The sequence below is a fragment of the Panulirus ornatus genome, chromosome 69 (genome assembly GCF_036320965.1).
Source record: "Panulirus ornatus isolate Po-2019 chromosome 69, ASM3632096v1, whole genome shotgun sequence".
NCBI lineage: Eukaryota > Metazoa > Arthropoda > Malacostraca > Decapoda > Palinuridae > Panulirus > Panulirus ornatus.
In genome coordinates, this window is record NC_092292.1 from 16354785 (window position 1) to 16369421 (window position 14637).

Below are 14637 nucleotides of genomic sequence, written 5' to 3' on the forward strand. Positions count from 1 at the left end.
ACAAACTTGAGTTTTGGATTCACACATTATTATTTGGACAAGTACTCCACCTCTTGAGCTTTTTCCTTATTATAGGCTTACATTTTCCCATTTACCAGAGTTCTTGTTGCACCTCTTAATTTCTTTCTGTTGCATGACTGCTTTTAGCTTCAGCTTTTATGTTACCATTTTCACTAAACTTTACTCATAAGTATTTCAACTCATCCACAAACTTCCAGTTCATCATTGTGTATTCTGATCATACTCTCTGATCATACTCTCTGATCTCCTATCTCTGTAAAGAATTAGCATCTTACTTTTATTTGCATTCTCTTTCAGCATCCTCCTCTAATATTCTTCATGAAATGGTCCACTGTTTTTTCCAGCTCTTTCTCTGATTTAATTAACATCATCATCATCTGCGCACAGCAACTCTGGCAACATATATCAGTAATTTTGATAAGTATTGTTTCACAGGTATTTACTGAAAGACTGAATTTCACCATTATCTGTTTAGGCCATAGTATATTCTTGGTGTAGTTTATTCCATTTTGATTTTCATTTTTCCAAAATTTGCACTCATTGCTAATGTTTGTCAGATTCTCAAAATCTTATAATGAATGTATTGACTTTGCCACATGTAAAAAAATATCATATATGAGTTTTTCTTTACTGAACATTTACAGCAGATTTTACCATTTGTATCTGCTACATGTATTAATGAGGCTCCTTTTCACTTAGTGTCGATGTTGAAGATGATGAAACTCATCACCTGAACCAGTTCCAGCCCATCAGAAATGTAAGTTATTATCAACATGCATGCCTGAGTCTTTTTAGTGCATCTTATTTATTTCTAGTTGAACCCCACCCAAAAGTGAATTTTTTCTTACAACACATTTATACAGTGTGTCACTTTACCATGAGTCTACACCGATTATAGAATATTTTATGTCTTCAGTAAAAACTTCAAAATTATTGGAACTGTTTCATATTATAATTGATGTGTAAATGAGTTTTATGTGTATTTATTATTCACCGTATAGAATGCTTATTTGGGTACTACACAGAATTTATACAGTGTGTCACTTTACCATGAGTCTACACCGATTATAGAATATTTTATGTCTTCAGTAAAAACTTCAAAATTATTGGAACTATTTCATATTATAATTGGTGTGTAAATGAGTTTTATGTGTATTTATTATTCACCGTATAGAATGCTTATTTGGGCACTACACAGAATGGCTTCAACATCTTAAAAGTCAGGCTAAGAGTCTTAAAGAAAATGCTTATGGAATATATACCTTTAAGTGATGAGTGATTATTGGTTTGTTTCTATCTTTGTCTGAATTGTTTTCTTTTATGCAAGGCCTATTTAACAATCATCTTGATTGTAGGGTGATTTCTTGGAAAACTTTGGAATTAGGTAATTGTTATAGAAGTGTAACTATCTTGTTAAGATGCCTTTTAGTGACTTCAGGTTATCTTCCCACTGAGTTCTTTGCTAGAGCAGGGCCTGGGCATGACAAAATGACTAATGTTGGTATAATACTGAGGTATTTAGTGCTTGTTTGGCTGCAGGAATGAACCTGTCTTCTTATGGTAGAACTATAGTCTTTCCTGTGCTTTGGTGCATATTGCTGATACCTTCATCAGAGTTCAGTGTTTAGGGTTTAGGTCTTTGAGGTGTTGGTGTTTTTGAAGCAAGGGTTGTGTCTTGATATTGTTATGCCTTCACACAATGAAAATCATTTTTCAGAAATAGATTGTTGTTTATTTGATATGTAAATTGCTTGATGCCTTCCCACCAGTATTTATATGATGGTAATCCACATTGGTTTGTTTGTGATAACTAATGTAGGAGTCGCTAATTTTTGCAAACTGGTGTTTAGTATTTAAACAGGATTTAACTTTAGAGGGTAGTTTTACAACTGTGCAGTAGCTTCATAATGTGACAGAAGTACCTTATCCATCTTAACAAGATAGCCTGTTAGTGCTTTTGTTGATGGCCAGCACCAAGCCCTCCACACGTGGCACATATAGTGTTTAACCCTTGAGGCTCCTTGCTGGAATCTTCTTATGATTTGGAAGTTATTTGTGGTTTATGTTAAGTTTAGATACCATATATATAATAGTGGAAGTAAACCATTTCCTAAAATCCTAGAATTCTAGGTTATTACAATTATGACAATGGTGAAATTATACATTATGCTTAACTCCTTATTAGTGCTTAATTCATAATTTTAGCAGCTTGTTAGCTTATATGTTATTTTTCAATATATAATTTTCATCAAAGCCATCAAAACTTGTTCTGTTTTGATGTTTCAGGATTACAAAAGCATTGATGAGTCAAGGGTACGTAAACTTTTAGTTTTCTCTTCTTTGCATGGGGTGTGGGTTGTAGAGTAGACAGCTTAAGCTTATTTTGTTCTTTCTTGTTTCACACTCTTAATCTTTACTTTTTAGAAATTGCTTCTTTCAGTGCCTGTGTGTCTTGTCCTATGTGCTTTTTGTCCGAAACTTTACAACTAATGAGGATAAGTAATATTTAGAATGCTGAAGGAGAATGGTATTAAAATGAAGTAAAGCATGCTTCTTTATATATATTTATATTGATATGATTTATAGTTTTCATATGGACCATAAAAGTGGCTGCAAATTTTGATTTTGTTTTGATTAAGATGATGTTAAACAGATGCATTGAAAATAACATATCCTTTTATGACAAAGTTTTTAACTCATAAGTGCCACGTGTGGAGTAATTGGTGGTCAGGATTTTTCATTTTGTTGTATTGAAGAAACAGGAAATAGAAGCATGCTTAGTATAGGATGATTTTTAAAGAGAGGATTGTTTTATTTTGAACTCCTCTGTAGATATACCCACTGAACATTATTAGACACCTCTTGGTTACAGAGCTGAGTCTTCTGATGTGTTTGATAGTGGCCATATGTGTTTGTTCCCTTAGATATTGGGATATAACAAGCTTATGATGGAAAACTTGTCATAAGCATATCTGCCAAGAGTATTGTTATTGTAACATTGTGTTCATGAAAATGTAAGATTTTTGGTTTTATACAAGGCTTGTAGAGTTTTGGATGTGTAATTTTTATCATCTGGTACTGCTGAAATCAAATTAGAGGTGATAAGAGTTAGTAATTGAATATAATGCATCATTGTATTAGTTCATTTTGAGCAAAGAAGTCAGGCCTCTGTTCAGACAGGCTTTGGAAATTGACTAAAATTTTCTCAAAACAGATATGGATTTTATTTGATGCTAAACTTTTTGTTGTCATATGTGTTAAGTGATAGGTAGGAAGATGTATGTAAAGGATGGAGTGGCATGCTAAATGAGAGGACCATGGTGAAAGATATGGGGAAAAGAGAGGAGATGGTGAAATTTTTTGCAAGATGACTGTGGAAAACTGGCAGGAGTGGTTGGAACTGCAGTTGTTTCTCAAGAAAGGCAGTGACAGTGCTGATGATAGGTTTGCATGACTAAGGAGAGGTACCTTAGGACTGGTAGAATACATTTTTGTTTAGGGTTCATAAATGTATGTTCTAATCACAAGGGTATAAATCTTTCATATACCTCAGAAGGTGTTTGGGAGAACGGTGATTTCATGGGTGGTGTCATGCCCCTAGCATTTTAATGGTGAGGATCATTGTGGATTTAGGAGAGATAGAGGGTTTGTGGGCCAGGTGCTTTCTATGAAGAATTTGTTTTAGATATTTTACGTAGCATTTATGGATATGGAGAAAGCATATGATAGGTTTATAAGAGATGTCTTAAGTAAGTACTATAAATATATGGGGTGAATGGAAAGTTATAAAATGCATTAAGAAGTTTTTCTTGGGAGAGTTATGCATGTTTGTATGTAGGAAGTGAGGAATGTGAATAGTTCATGGTGAAAGTAGGTCTACTGTAAGGTTTTGTGATTTCATGATGGCTGTTTACTCTTTTTGAACAGTGTGGTTAGAGAGGTAAATGCCAAGGTCTTGGAGCAAGGGCCAAGACTGAAGTATGCTATAGATGGCAGGATCTAGGAGATGAATTAAGTGTGGTGTGCAGATTACATGGTTGTGGTCATAAACTCCAGAGAAAAACTCCAGAAGTGGGTTTCAGAGTTTGGGTGAGTGTATGAAAGTAGAAAGTTGAGAGTGAATGTGAACTATTGTTATGGAATGAGGTGCAGCAGTGATTATTTGAGTAGGTTTTATTAGGAGGACTTGGAAGAAGTAAGAGTACCTGGGAGTGGTTGTGGCAATGGATTGCACTGTTAGGACTGAAGTGAGACAAAAGGTGTAAGAGTTGGGGCTAAAGGTCTGGATGCATTATGGAGAATGTTGAAGGAGAGGACAGTGTTCAAGGGGAAAGATAGTTATGTTTGAATGTATAGTAGTTCTAACAGTATTGTATGGATATGAATGGGCTTAACTGCAAAAGAAAGACGGAGGGTAGGTATGTTGGAATTGAAATGCCTAAGATGTTACTTGGTATGTGTAATATTGATTTTGCAAGGAATGACAGAGGTATATAGAGATAAGGCAGTAAGCTTACTCTGACTGAGAGTGCCAGTAAGGGTTTGTTGAATGGTCCTGACATAAGCTGCCTAAGAGGAAAAAAAAAAAAAATACCTCTTTTAATCACCAGTTTGTTCTATATGAGGAGGGAGTTTTGCTGTAATGGATCCCAGTCTCATGAATGTACTTTGCTATCATACCACCTTTTAAATTTATATATACTGTCTGCATCAAAGCAGAGGGAACAAGAGAAGAGGGGAGCAATATAGGAAATGGAAGGATGGGGTGAAGGAACCTATGGGGTATTGGGGCTAGAACATTCAAGAGGATGAGAGGTGTGCTGGTGATGGAAAGAATTAGATTGATGTGATGTATAGGAGTAATGTGCTGTCATTGGAGTGTACTAGGGCATATGGAGTTCTCTTATAAACTATGGAGTAATCTGTAGAGCTTGGTTGTGGATTTTAGGCTAAGATTTAATGCATAAATTTTGACAGCAAGGAAATAATCTGTAGGGTAGGGCTTGGATGTGGATGTTAGGTTAAGGCTTAGATGCATTACTCTTGACAGCAAGGAAGTAGATGAGTGCAAATGAGGCAATTGTTCAGTTGTTTCTCATGCTTACATCACTAAGGCTTGAGTGGCACTTACAAAGAAAAAAAAATCTAACAGACTGTCACTTGACACTTGCACAGAAACTCATTATTGATCAGTAATGGTTTCCTTGCAAAGGAGAGTGATGATGACTGTTGTCTACATATGTTGTGCCGTTGATACTTGTATTGATAGTGTTGTGATCAGTTGCTTGACTGTAGTACATGCCATCTCTATACCGAGCTTTCGCCTTTTCTGACTTGCTTAATCATAATGTCTATATTCTTATCTCTGTTAATTCAGTAGATAGTTTGTATTTTATGATTAGATTTACTGATTCAGAATTAAAGAGGGTGTTTTGATGTTTTACAGTACTTGGAATGATTGGTAGATCCAGTGGATAGCCATTGGCTTAATCCTCAGAAAAACTGGCATTTCGCTGACCATAAGAAGTCCATCCTTCTCCTTGTATTATAACTTGGATAATATACCCTTTTCCCAAATTCTTAAGCAGCAATGGAAATTGTGAAATATCCATGAGTACACCCATAGTCATTAGATCATGATAGACCTCTATCCTTTTAAATTCTTTGAAATTTATTTTGGTGAAGGGTGCCCGTTATTCTGTTGTAAGAATTCCAGTAAAATATATATTGATCACATTTCAAATTTGAATTTTCTCCTTTTGTTCTTGTAGACTCTTTTGCATATGACAACTTGTTTAGGCTCAGCCTAGTTCTCATTACCCTCTAGATGTTACTGAGGAGATTTTAGTACTCAGTGGATTGTTAGGCCCAAGATTTGTTGGATCAGAATTACTTTGATTCAGATATGTTTGATGATATTGAGACAGAGAGATTGTTTGAATACTGATAAGGAGTGATTGTCTGAAGTTGACATATCAAGGGATACTCAAGATCATTTTGGTAAGGTATAGTGTACCAAAAGCAGAGAAGATGAGGACAAATGCCAGGCAAAACCCTTATGATGTCAGGCATGTGACCAAGGGAAGTTGGGGGGAGTTGTAGTTCTCTCATGTTCATGTTAACCAGGTATGTAGACATGTATGACTATGATTTTTGTAGTATTATCTATAATGTTTTTAAGATATACTTTACCAGTTGATAAGGATGAAATGTTTCTTTAATTTCTTTTATTATCTTAGAAAATTCACCCAGAGGGGAACCTATTTGCAGGAAGTTCATTCATTTAAAGGTTAGACGCACTTGATTAAGGGATAGCCTAGAAAAAGTAGTTCAAAGGGGCTTGACATGTAATTTCTGTGTAGAACTTTCTCCTGTGTTTATTTTTCTCAGTGGTATCATTCATGGACAGGTCCACATCAAAGCCAGGACTTAAGGAAGTCATTGAAATAGCAAAAGAAACTGAGAAGAAGGAATAAAGGTGAAGAATAAAGAGTTTTTAAGTTGAAAACCTTGACTTTTTAAATGGGAAGGTTGTAGATTTTCAGAATGACATTAGAGGGTAAAGAGTTATACAGGATCTTTCTGTGTCGTTTCATGTTAGGGAATCCTGTGGAGGGACTGTTTGTGTTGATTGAGGCATCTACATGAAACTGTTGGTTTCTGTAGACTGATTTAACATTGTACGACCCCAGACAACCTGAAAAAACTAAATAGGAATGGGAAGTTTAGAATAAGTTTGTAATAGGGAACTAAACAGCTTTCTTTTCCAGATACACTTAAAGTAAGTGAGAAGAGGATTTAATGTAAGGGGGCAGGTAGATAGGAATCTAGATTATGTATGTGTTGAGTCAGTAGTGAGAGCAATGGATTTCCATGGTGTAGCAGTTAGAGTTGCTGACCTTGATGCATTCATGGGCTGTCCAGGGTTGAGTCCACATTGTTTACTTGGCCATGGCAGTCGCTCCATAGTAGACCCAACTAAAAATCTTCCTATATGAGCAGGTTGATAAAATCGGTATCTGGCTAAGGCTAAATAGAGATATACTAGATAGCCATTATTAGGGCATACAGGTGCGTGTGCTATCTCAGCTAACATAAAGAAAAGTTAGGTTAAAGTTTATTCTACCATTAACAATGGCATGACACAGAATTGGTTAGATCAGTTTTTTATCTTATAGTATACATAGTTGGATGATTTGGCTGACATTATATTTAATGACCTCTGACTTACCCATTTACATGGACATGGTGTGTACTTGCATATGGGTGAACAGAGGTGTGTGTCTTGATAGAGGTATCATTGGTACTCATAACCACAATCTTATGCATAACAGTCAAATCTTCAGACCACTTAATCATGAAAAGCTAATTGTAATTTACATTTTGTTTTATATCATGCCCATGTCTCATGTAGTCTGTCTAAGCCAGATGTGATAGCATGGTCATAATATATTTTACTTATTCATATGGTAGCCAGTGCTTACAGTATAACATCTGTTTGTATTGGTATTAGCCATATATCATCGTGGCACATTGTTTGAGGATGGAGATCTCATAGATGAAAGGAGTAACATATTCAGGACTGTCATTATTTATATTTGACCTGTTTACTGTTGTTTTAAAGCATATTTTCATTAGTAAGATAACAGTTGTACTAAAGTAACATATTGGATACTTCAAATGATTTACTTTGTTTTGAATTTTGCAAATATTTTACTCTGGATATTATTTAAGATCGATCAATCTTGATGTAGACCTTGTTCTTCATGGTAATGCAATCTTGGACTTCATCAGAGTAAGTGTAAGTGACATATGGTTCAAAGTTTGACTCATCGTTACAACGACCATGGTGAGCATTGTCTGTACTTGCCAGTAACTTCACGAAAGCAAATCTGTCATCATCTGTAACATAGTAATCATAGTCCAACAGTGTTCTGGAAGTAGTAAACTTAATTCATCATTACCTTGAGTATGGTGTGGATAATCTGTTAACAGCGTAAGTCTAGTTGATCACTGTGAGCAACATGGTAATCCTAATTTTATATAGTTGCCAGCTTGTTATGCCTTTTGCATCATAAGGACCATGCTGGTAAGCATAATCCGTAATTACCATTAGCATGTTGATCTCCATTTGCTGTGTCTGACAGCAGGGTAACTATGATAAATCACTGACACCTGCATGGTAAAGCTAGTTCACTGTTGTCACCAGCATGATTCATATTTTGACGTTACCACCATAAAGGTAAACCTAACCTATTATTGCAGCTAGTATAGATCATTGTTGACATCATCATACTAAGTCTAGTTAGGGGTTATCAGTAGGCCTATGAAGCATATTGTCTATCAAATGAATTCTTTTTATGATGAACATGTACTCATTCTAGCTGTACAGGTGAACAGTTTTCCATAGGTAGTTGATTAATGATATTGTCCTGAGAAGTGAGACTGACGTGCTACTTGGTTTTATGTTGGCCTCTCTGTGTCATGCCTAAGAGTGTTTATCCATCTTCTTACTAGCAAGTGATTATGGGAAAGTTAAGTAGATGCATGCTATGATGACTGTGCAAAAATTGCTGAGAACAGCTTGGGCTATTAACATCTAGGATACCATGCCCATGGATTTACCCACTAGTGTTGCCACTTACAGGCCACAGCTTTATGCATGGCTGTCCAATCAGCTCCCATGATATGTATATTGGTGGGAGTGCTACCGCTAGGCTATGATCACGATAGCGCTCCCGCCTGTTGCACAGGGGTCCTGGGTCCGATCCTGGTTGTTGGAGGTTTGTATCTTCTATGAAGGTGTGCATTCATATGCACTTTGTTTGTATATATATATATATATATATATATATATATATATATATATATATATATATATATATATATATATTATCCCTGGGGATAGGGGAGAAAGAATACTTCCCACGTATTCCCTGCGTGTCGTAGAAGGCAACTAAAAGGGGAGGGAGCGGGGGGCTGGAAATCCTCCCCTCTCTTTTTTTTTTTAATTTTCCAAAAGAAGGAACAGAGAAGGGGGCCAGGTGAGGATATTCCCTCAGTGGCCCAGTTCTCTGTTCTTAACGCTACCTCGCTAACGCGGGAAATGGAGAATAGTTTGAAAAAAAAAAAATATATATATAGGGATATATATATATATATATATATGTATATATATATATATATATATATATATATATATATATATATATATAGGGATGGGGTTGTTAGGGAGGTAAATGCAAGAGTTTTGGAAAGAGGGGCAAGTATGAAGTCTGTTGGGGATGAGAGAGCTTGGGAAGTGAGTCAGTTGCTGTTCGCTGATGATACAGCGCTGGTGGCTGATTCATATGAGAAACTGCAGAAGCTGGTGACTGAGTTCGGTAAAGTGTGTGGAAGAAGAAAGTTAAGAGTAAATGTGAATAAGAGCAAGGTTATTAGGTACAGTAGGGTTGAGGGTCAAGTCAATTGGGAGGTGAGTTTGAATGGAGAAAAACTGGAGGAAGTGAAGTGTTTTAGATATCTGGGAGTGGATCTGGCAGCGGATGGAACCATGGAAGCGGAAGTGGATCATAGGGTGGGGGAGGGGGCGAAAATTCTGGGGGCCTTGAAGAATGTGTGGAAGCCGAGAACATTATCTCGGAAAGCAAAAATGGGTATGTTTGAAGGAATAGTGGTTCCAACAATGTTGTATGGTTGCGAGGCGTGGGCTATGAATAGAGTTGTGCGCAGGAGGATGGATGTGCTGGAAATGAGATGTTTGAGGACAATGTGTGGTGTGAGGTGGTTTGATCGAGTGAGTAACGTAAGGGTAAGAGAGATGTGTGGAAATAAAAAGAGCGTGGTTGAGAGAGCAGAAGAGGGTGTTTTGAAGTGGTTTGGGCACATGGAGAGAATGAGTGAGGAAAGATTGACCAAGAGGATATATGTGTCGGAGGTGGAGGGAACGAGGAGAAGAGGGAGACCAAATTGGAGGTGGAAAGATGGAGTGAAAAAGATTTTGTGTGATCGGGGCCTGAACATGCAGGAGGGTGAAAGGAGGGCAAGGAATAGAGTGAATTGGAGCGATGTGGTATACCAGGGTTGACGTGCTGTCAGTGGATTGAATCAAGGCATGTGAAGCGTCTGGGGTAAACCATGGAAAGCTGTGTAGGTATGTATATTTGCGTGTGTGGACGTATGTATATACATGTGTATGGGGGTGGGTTGGGTCATTTCTTTCGTCTGTTTCCTTGCGCTACCTTGCAAACGCGGGAGACAGCGACAAAGCAAAAAAAAAAAAATATATATATATATATATATACATACATACATACATACATACATACATACATACATACACTCTTCCATACTGATTTCACCCCTCTCAGCTACTTTCTTACTTAGAAAATGCACCTTACTTCTGAATTTCCCTTATTTTCTCTTCCCTACACTTACCTGTATGTAATTTTTTAGTCATATTTTTAGTATGCATTATTTTCAGATGTCCACACCACTTTGTTCTCACTAAGGGCCATGCCTTTCTTGTTCTCACTGAGGGCCATGCCTTTCTTCTCTATGACATTCTAAACCTTTTTTCTCTTGTTAGCCATTCTCATCTCAGTTTTGGGTAATCTGTCTCCACTTGCTCTGCTCTCTGTCTCTTTCTATTAATACAGATCCATTCTTCATTGTCATATGTCAAGTATGGTTGAATTATACCTTCAAACAAGCACTTTTGTTTGAAAAATCAAAACCTTACCTGTCATAACTTTCCTGTCAGACAGCTGCATTCTTAACTCTCATCACCTTCTGAAACATCTTAGCATCAGTATCTCTTTCATTGAGAATCTTTTGTGTATTTTTGTTAGCCATTACATTTTCTTTTCATTTGACAAAGTTTCACTTTCTTGGTCACATTTCTCATACCCCGTTGCACTACTTTTGTTAAGATTCAGGTTCAGTTTCCTCTTTTATTCAATTCCAAATTTTTCTTTGGTGTTACATCTGTCCTATAAACATGTCATCAACCTATAACAGCATTTCCGGTTTCTAGTTTTGTTTGTATTGAATCATGTTTTTGCGTGTGTATGTCCTTTAAAAATCTCTTATGGTTTCATCTGTCGTGTCGTTAAAGGATGATTTCCACAACATATGCAGGTATGCAGCTTAGATAGACCTTGTAACTGTTAAGTTTCTGATTTTCACTTTAAAAGCATCTATAGATACCAGATGTCTCCTGTCTCTGTTTTACAGAAATAGCACCAAGGCTCATTTACCCAGAGATAACTGTGGTTTGAAGATACCGTGTGCCCACTTCACATGAGGTCCCACCATACTATGCAGTGTAAATAAACAATATTAACCTAAAGAACAACTCAGTATAAGAGTACAGGACTTGAGTTTGGAGGAGGATCGTGTCATGGAATCATTGGGTACACATGCATAGGGATACAGCACCAAGCACTTTCTTGAGTATGAATATTAAATGGCAGCAATCCATGAAGGTTTATAAGCCTTAGCAGTGCACCTAAGTTTAAATGTCTATCTGACATTGTGTTATTTAGTATTTTTGATTTTGCTAAAGATTTACTGGGTATGGGAAACACCTAGAAGTCCACTGCCCCAAAAGGGTTAAACAGCCATGAAATTATAACTGACACCTACCCCTCCTTGGGCACACTTGTATCCAGTGAAATCACTTGTACATGTTGTACATGGTCAGCCCTTTACTTTAGACACACAGATGATGCCCCTCATCTTACTGTTAGTGTACTTGAAAAGCTCCATGCTACAGCATTTTTGGAATTGTTAGTTTGTAGCATGGATATTCTGAAAAGTGATTTTTGCTTCCTATTTAGTTGAAAGGTTATGAAGGATATAAATATGTAATTCATAGCAGTAGTTTTATATTCCATTTTTTGCATTCAGAGTTGGGTGATACATACATGATCTTTGTACTGATTATTTGTTTGTATGATTAGGTTATTTCTTGTGTTGAAAGTATGAGAGTTCTTAGAAAGATTTTGCCAATATTTTTGGTTACCAATTTCGTGGCACATCATGGTGAAAGAACCAGTACTCATGCAAATTGCATTAACTTTGAGGGTAGCAAGTCTACACCTAGGGAGTTTGGCATCTCTTTCCTTTTGCCAGCATTTGGGGTTGGGCTTGAGACCCAAGTTATGTAAAATTGCTGTAAGAGTTACATATATGCATCAGATTCAGTGAGAGTAGATGGCAATGCAGGTAATTGATAAAGATAGGGTGTCTTTCCTATATGTGAAGTAACTGCAGTTGCTTGCAGTTTCAAGTATGAGAAAAAGTTTGTCACACTGCAAGAGTGTACTGAAGTGCAATTAGAAGTAGGAGAGTGAAAAGTTGCTTGTAGGCACAAGTAACTGGAAGTAAGAAAAAGATTGGCATGCTGTAATTAGCATTCATTGAGGTGCAGACATTTAAGACTAACACAGAATCAAGTAGTAATGCGGTGTAAATCTGGTTAAAAGAATGAAAAGGCACGGGAAGAAAGAGTACATTCCTTTATTATGTTCAAAGTAAGTAACCAGCAAGAGAAAGGACATTCCTATTATATCTTCCATGGTTGGGCTCTTGTTGATAGCTGAGGCCAGCTCATCAAACTTTTGTATTGTTGAGTGGAGGTGTACTTCCATTTGTCTCTAGCTGCTTAATTTCTTTACTGTACCTCCCCCCCCCAAAAAAAAAAACTTGGGCTCCCCATATTTCACTGCATGTCCCAACTTTTCTTTGCCTAATATTTTAACATTATGCCTTTAAAGTAGCTCAAGTTTCAATTGCATGATGATAGAAAATGGCCAGAGGCTGTGAGTTTCACCCACTTGAAAGAAAATAAAGGGCTTAACAGCTTAGTTACTCTGTATGTGTTAAAGGTATGAGTATGATGTTACACCGCTGTGGCAGTGAAGTAAACTCCAGTAGAATTTACATGGACTTTTTTGTTTCAGATTTCATTAATTTAAAGCAAAATAGGCATATGAACTGATCTATTGCCATAAATACTGAAGAGTGCTAACACAATATTTTAGTGATACGAAAGAAACAAGAAAAGAAATAACACATTCATACATGTGTCAAAACTTATAGACCGAATTCATGTCCCCTGTTTTGGTATAAACAAGTGTATTTATAAGAGTTCAAAATTTTTGTAATCAGGAAGAAGTACTCTAGTTACTGCCACAGTAAAAATGAGAACTTTTTTCACTTTACTTCATTTCTTCTTCGGTTGCACTGGAAAATGAACTTTTCACATCAGCAGTGAAAGAGTTAAAATCTTATAGTAAGAGGTACCATGTTGGACACCAGATTTGCAACTGGTAGAGAAATGCAGTTTTGGGAGTTTTCCTTAATATTTAATTGTTGGTTATGTATTTTTTGCCATTATCTTAAATTACATTGATTTTAACATAGGTTGTTACCTTTTGTTATGCAAATGTTGGCTTATACTCTAAATGCGGCATGTTGTAATTATACATGGTCAATATAGGGGAATGGTATGAAGATATGGAAAGCAATGCAGAATGACAGACTGATTGACTGATAAATTTCTCTGTGTGATTATGGTATTCCACAAAAAAGCTTTCTAGACCACCAATATTGTCAGATGGTGTGTTTGATGATTTATGTGTGCACTGGAGAAAGTTACGAAAGACAGTTTTATGGTCAGGTGTTCATAAACTTTAATATAGATGTTGAAATATAAGAGTAAGTTGTTACTCAGTTTGAAGTAATCAAAACACAGTATTATCTAATTTCATCATCATAGAAAGTTTATAGTATGTTTCCTGGATTACCATTTTTAACTATACTTTAATATTTCCATCATCTTCTCAGACACAAATATTTACAGGGTCCAGGTGCAGAGGAGGGAGGAGAGGGGACAGCAGATGCGATTAGTTCCAGCAAGTTTGAAAAAGCATGGCTCTTCCGTATATGGTCTCAATTTGATGTACGGTTTATGAAGCCTTTCTTAACCAATAGTCGTCCCACCCTTCTGGATACCACACCACTGTGCTGTGCTCCAATTGCCAGGCTTCTCACGACAACAGAACAGCTCACGCAGGTATCAGTTCCATGGGGGAGCATGGATCATAGACTTTTTATGATACATTTATTTTGGTACAGTTATCATTTTGTAACTGTTAACATCAGTTAATTAAAACTGATTTTTATCATTATGTACATTGATATAGGTCAGATGTTCTTTTTTTCATTCTGCTTATTTATGAATGTTTTTTGATTAGGAAGAGTGCATTATTGAAAAAGCATATTCCATACATAATGCATTTTTTAGATAAGCTTGCATTATCATTTAACAAGCTCGAGTTATACCAAGCCGTTTTGTCTGTATCCTTCCTGATTTATTGTTAACCATGACTGCCAGAAATGGACCTTTGACACACATTAGGCTTGCAGCTAATTGGTGCAAACATTCTAAAAGTAAATGAGTGACTTCTTGGAAAGAAAATTGTTTTTAGGTATCTGTTTAGTAGCTCACACATTTTGAGCCACATGCCATCTTTGCTTTGGACAAATAGCAGGTAGTCATACTTTATATATATATATATATATATATATATATATATATATATATATATA

The 14637-nt window shown here is 36.3% G+C and overlaps 1 protein-coding gene across 7 annotated transcripts in view; it reads left to right on the plus strand.

Annotated features, from left to right (window-relative positions):
* The window catches only part of Nhe3 (Na[+]/H[+] hydrogen exchanger 3), a 35442-nt gene that overhangs the window by 12826 nt on the left and 7979 nt on the right, over positions 1-14637 (plus strand). For 4 of the 7 annotated variants that reach the window (XR_011712418.1, XM_071660027.1, XM_071660029.1 and 1 more), the window contains exons 10-12: positions 721-778; positions 2308-2334; positions 13889-14101. Coding sequence is in view for 6 of the 7 variants with exons in the window: in XM_071660027.1 (XP_071516128.1) it covers positions 721-778; positions 2308-2334; positions 13889-14101 (298 nt within the window). In the remaining variant the exon portion in view is untranslated. The remainder of the gene's footprint in view (positions 1-720; positions 779-2307; positions 2335-13888; positions 14102-14637) is intronic. The other 3 variants (XM_071660032.1, XM_071660028.1, XM_071660033.1) reach the window with 3 other exon arrangements.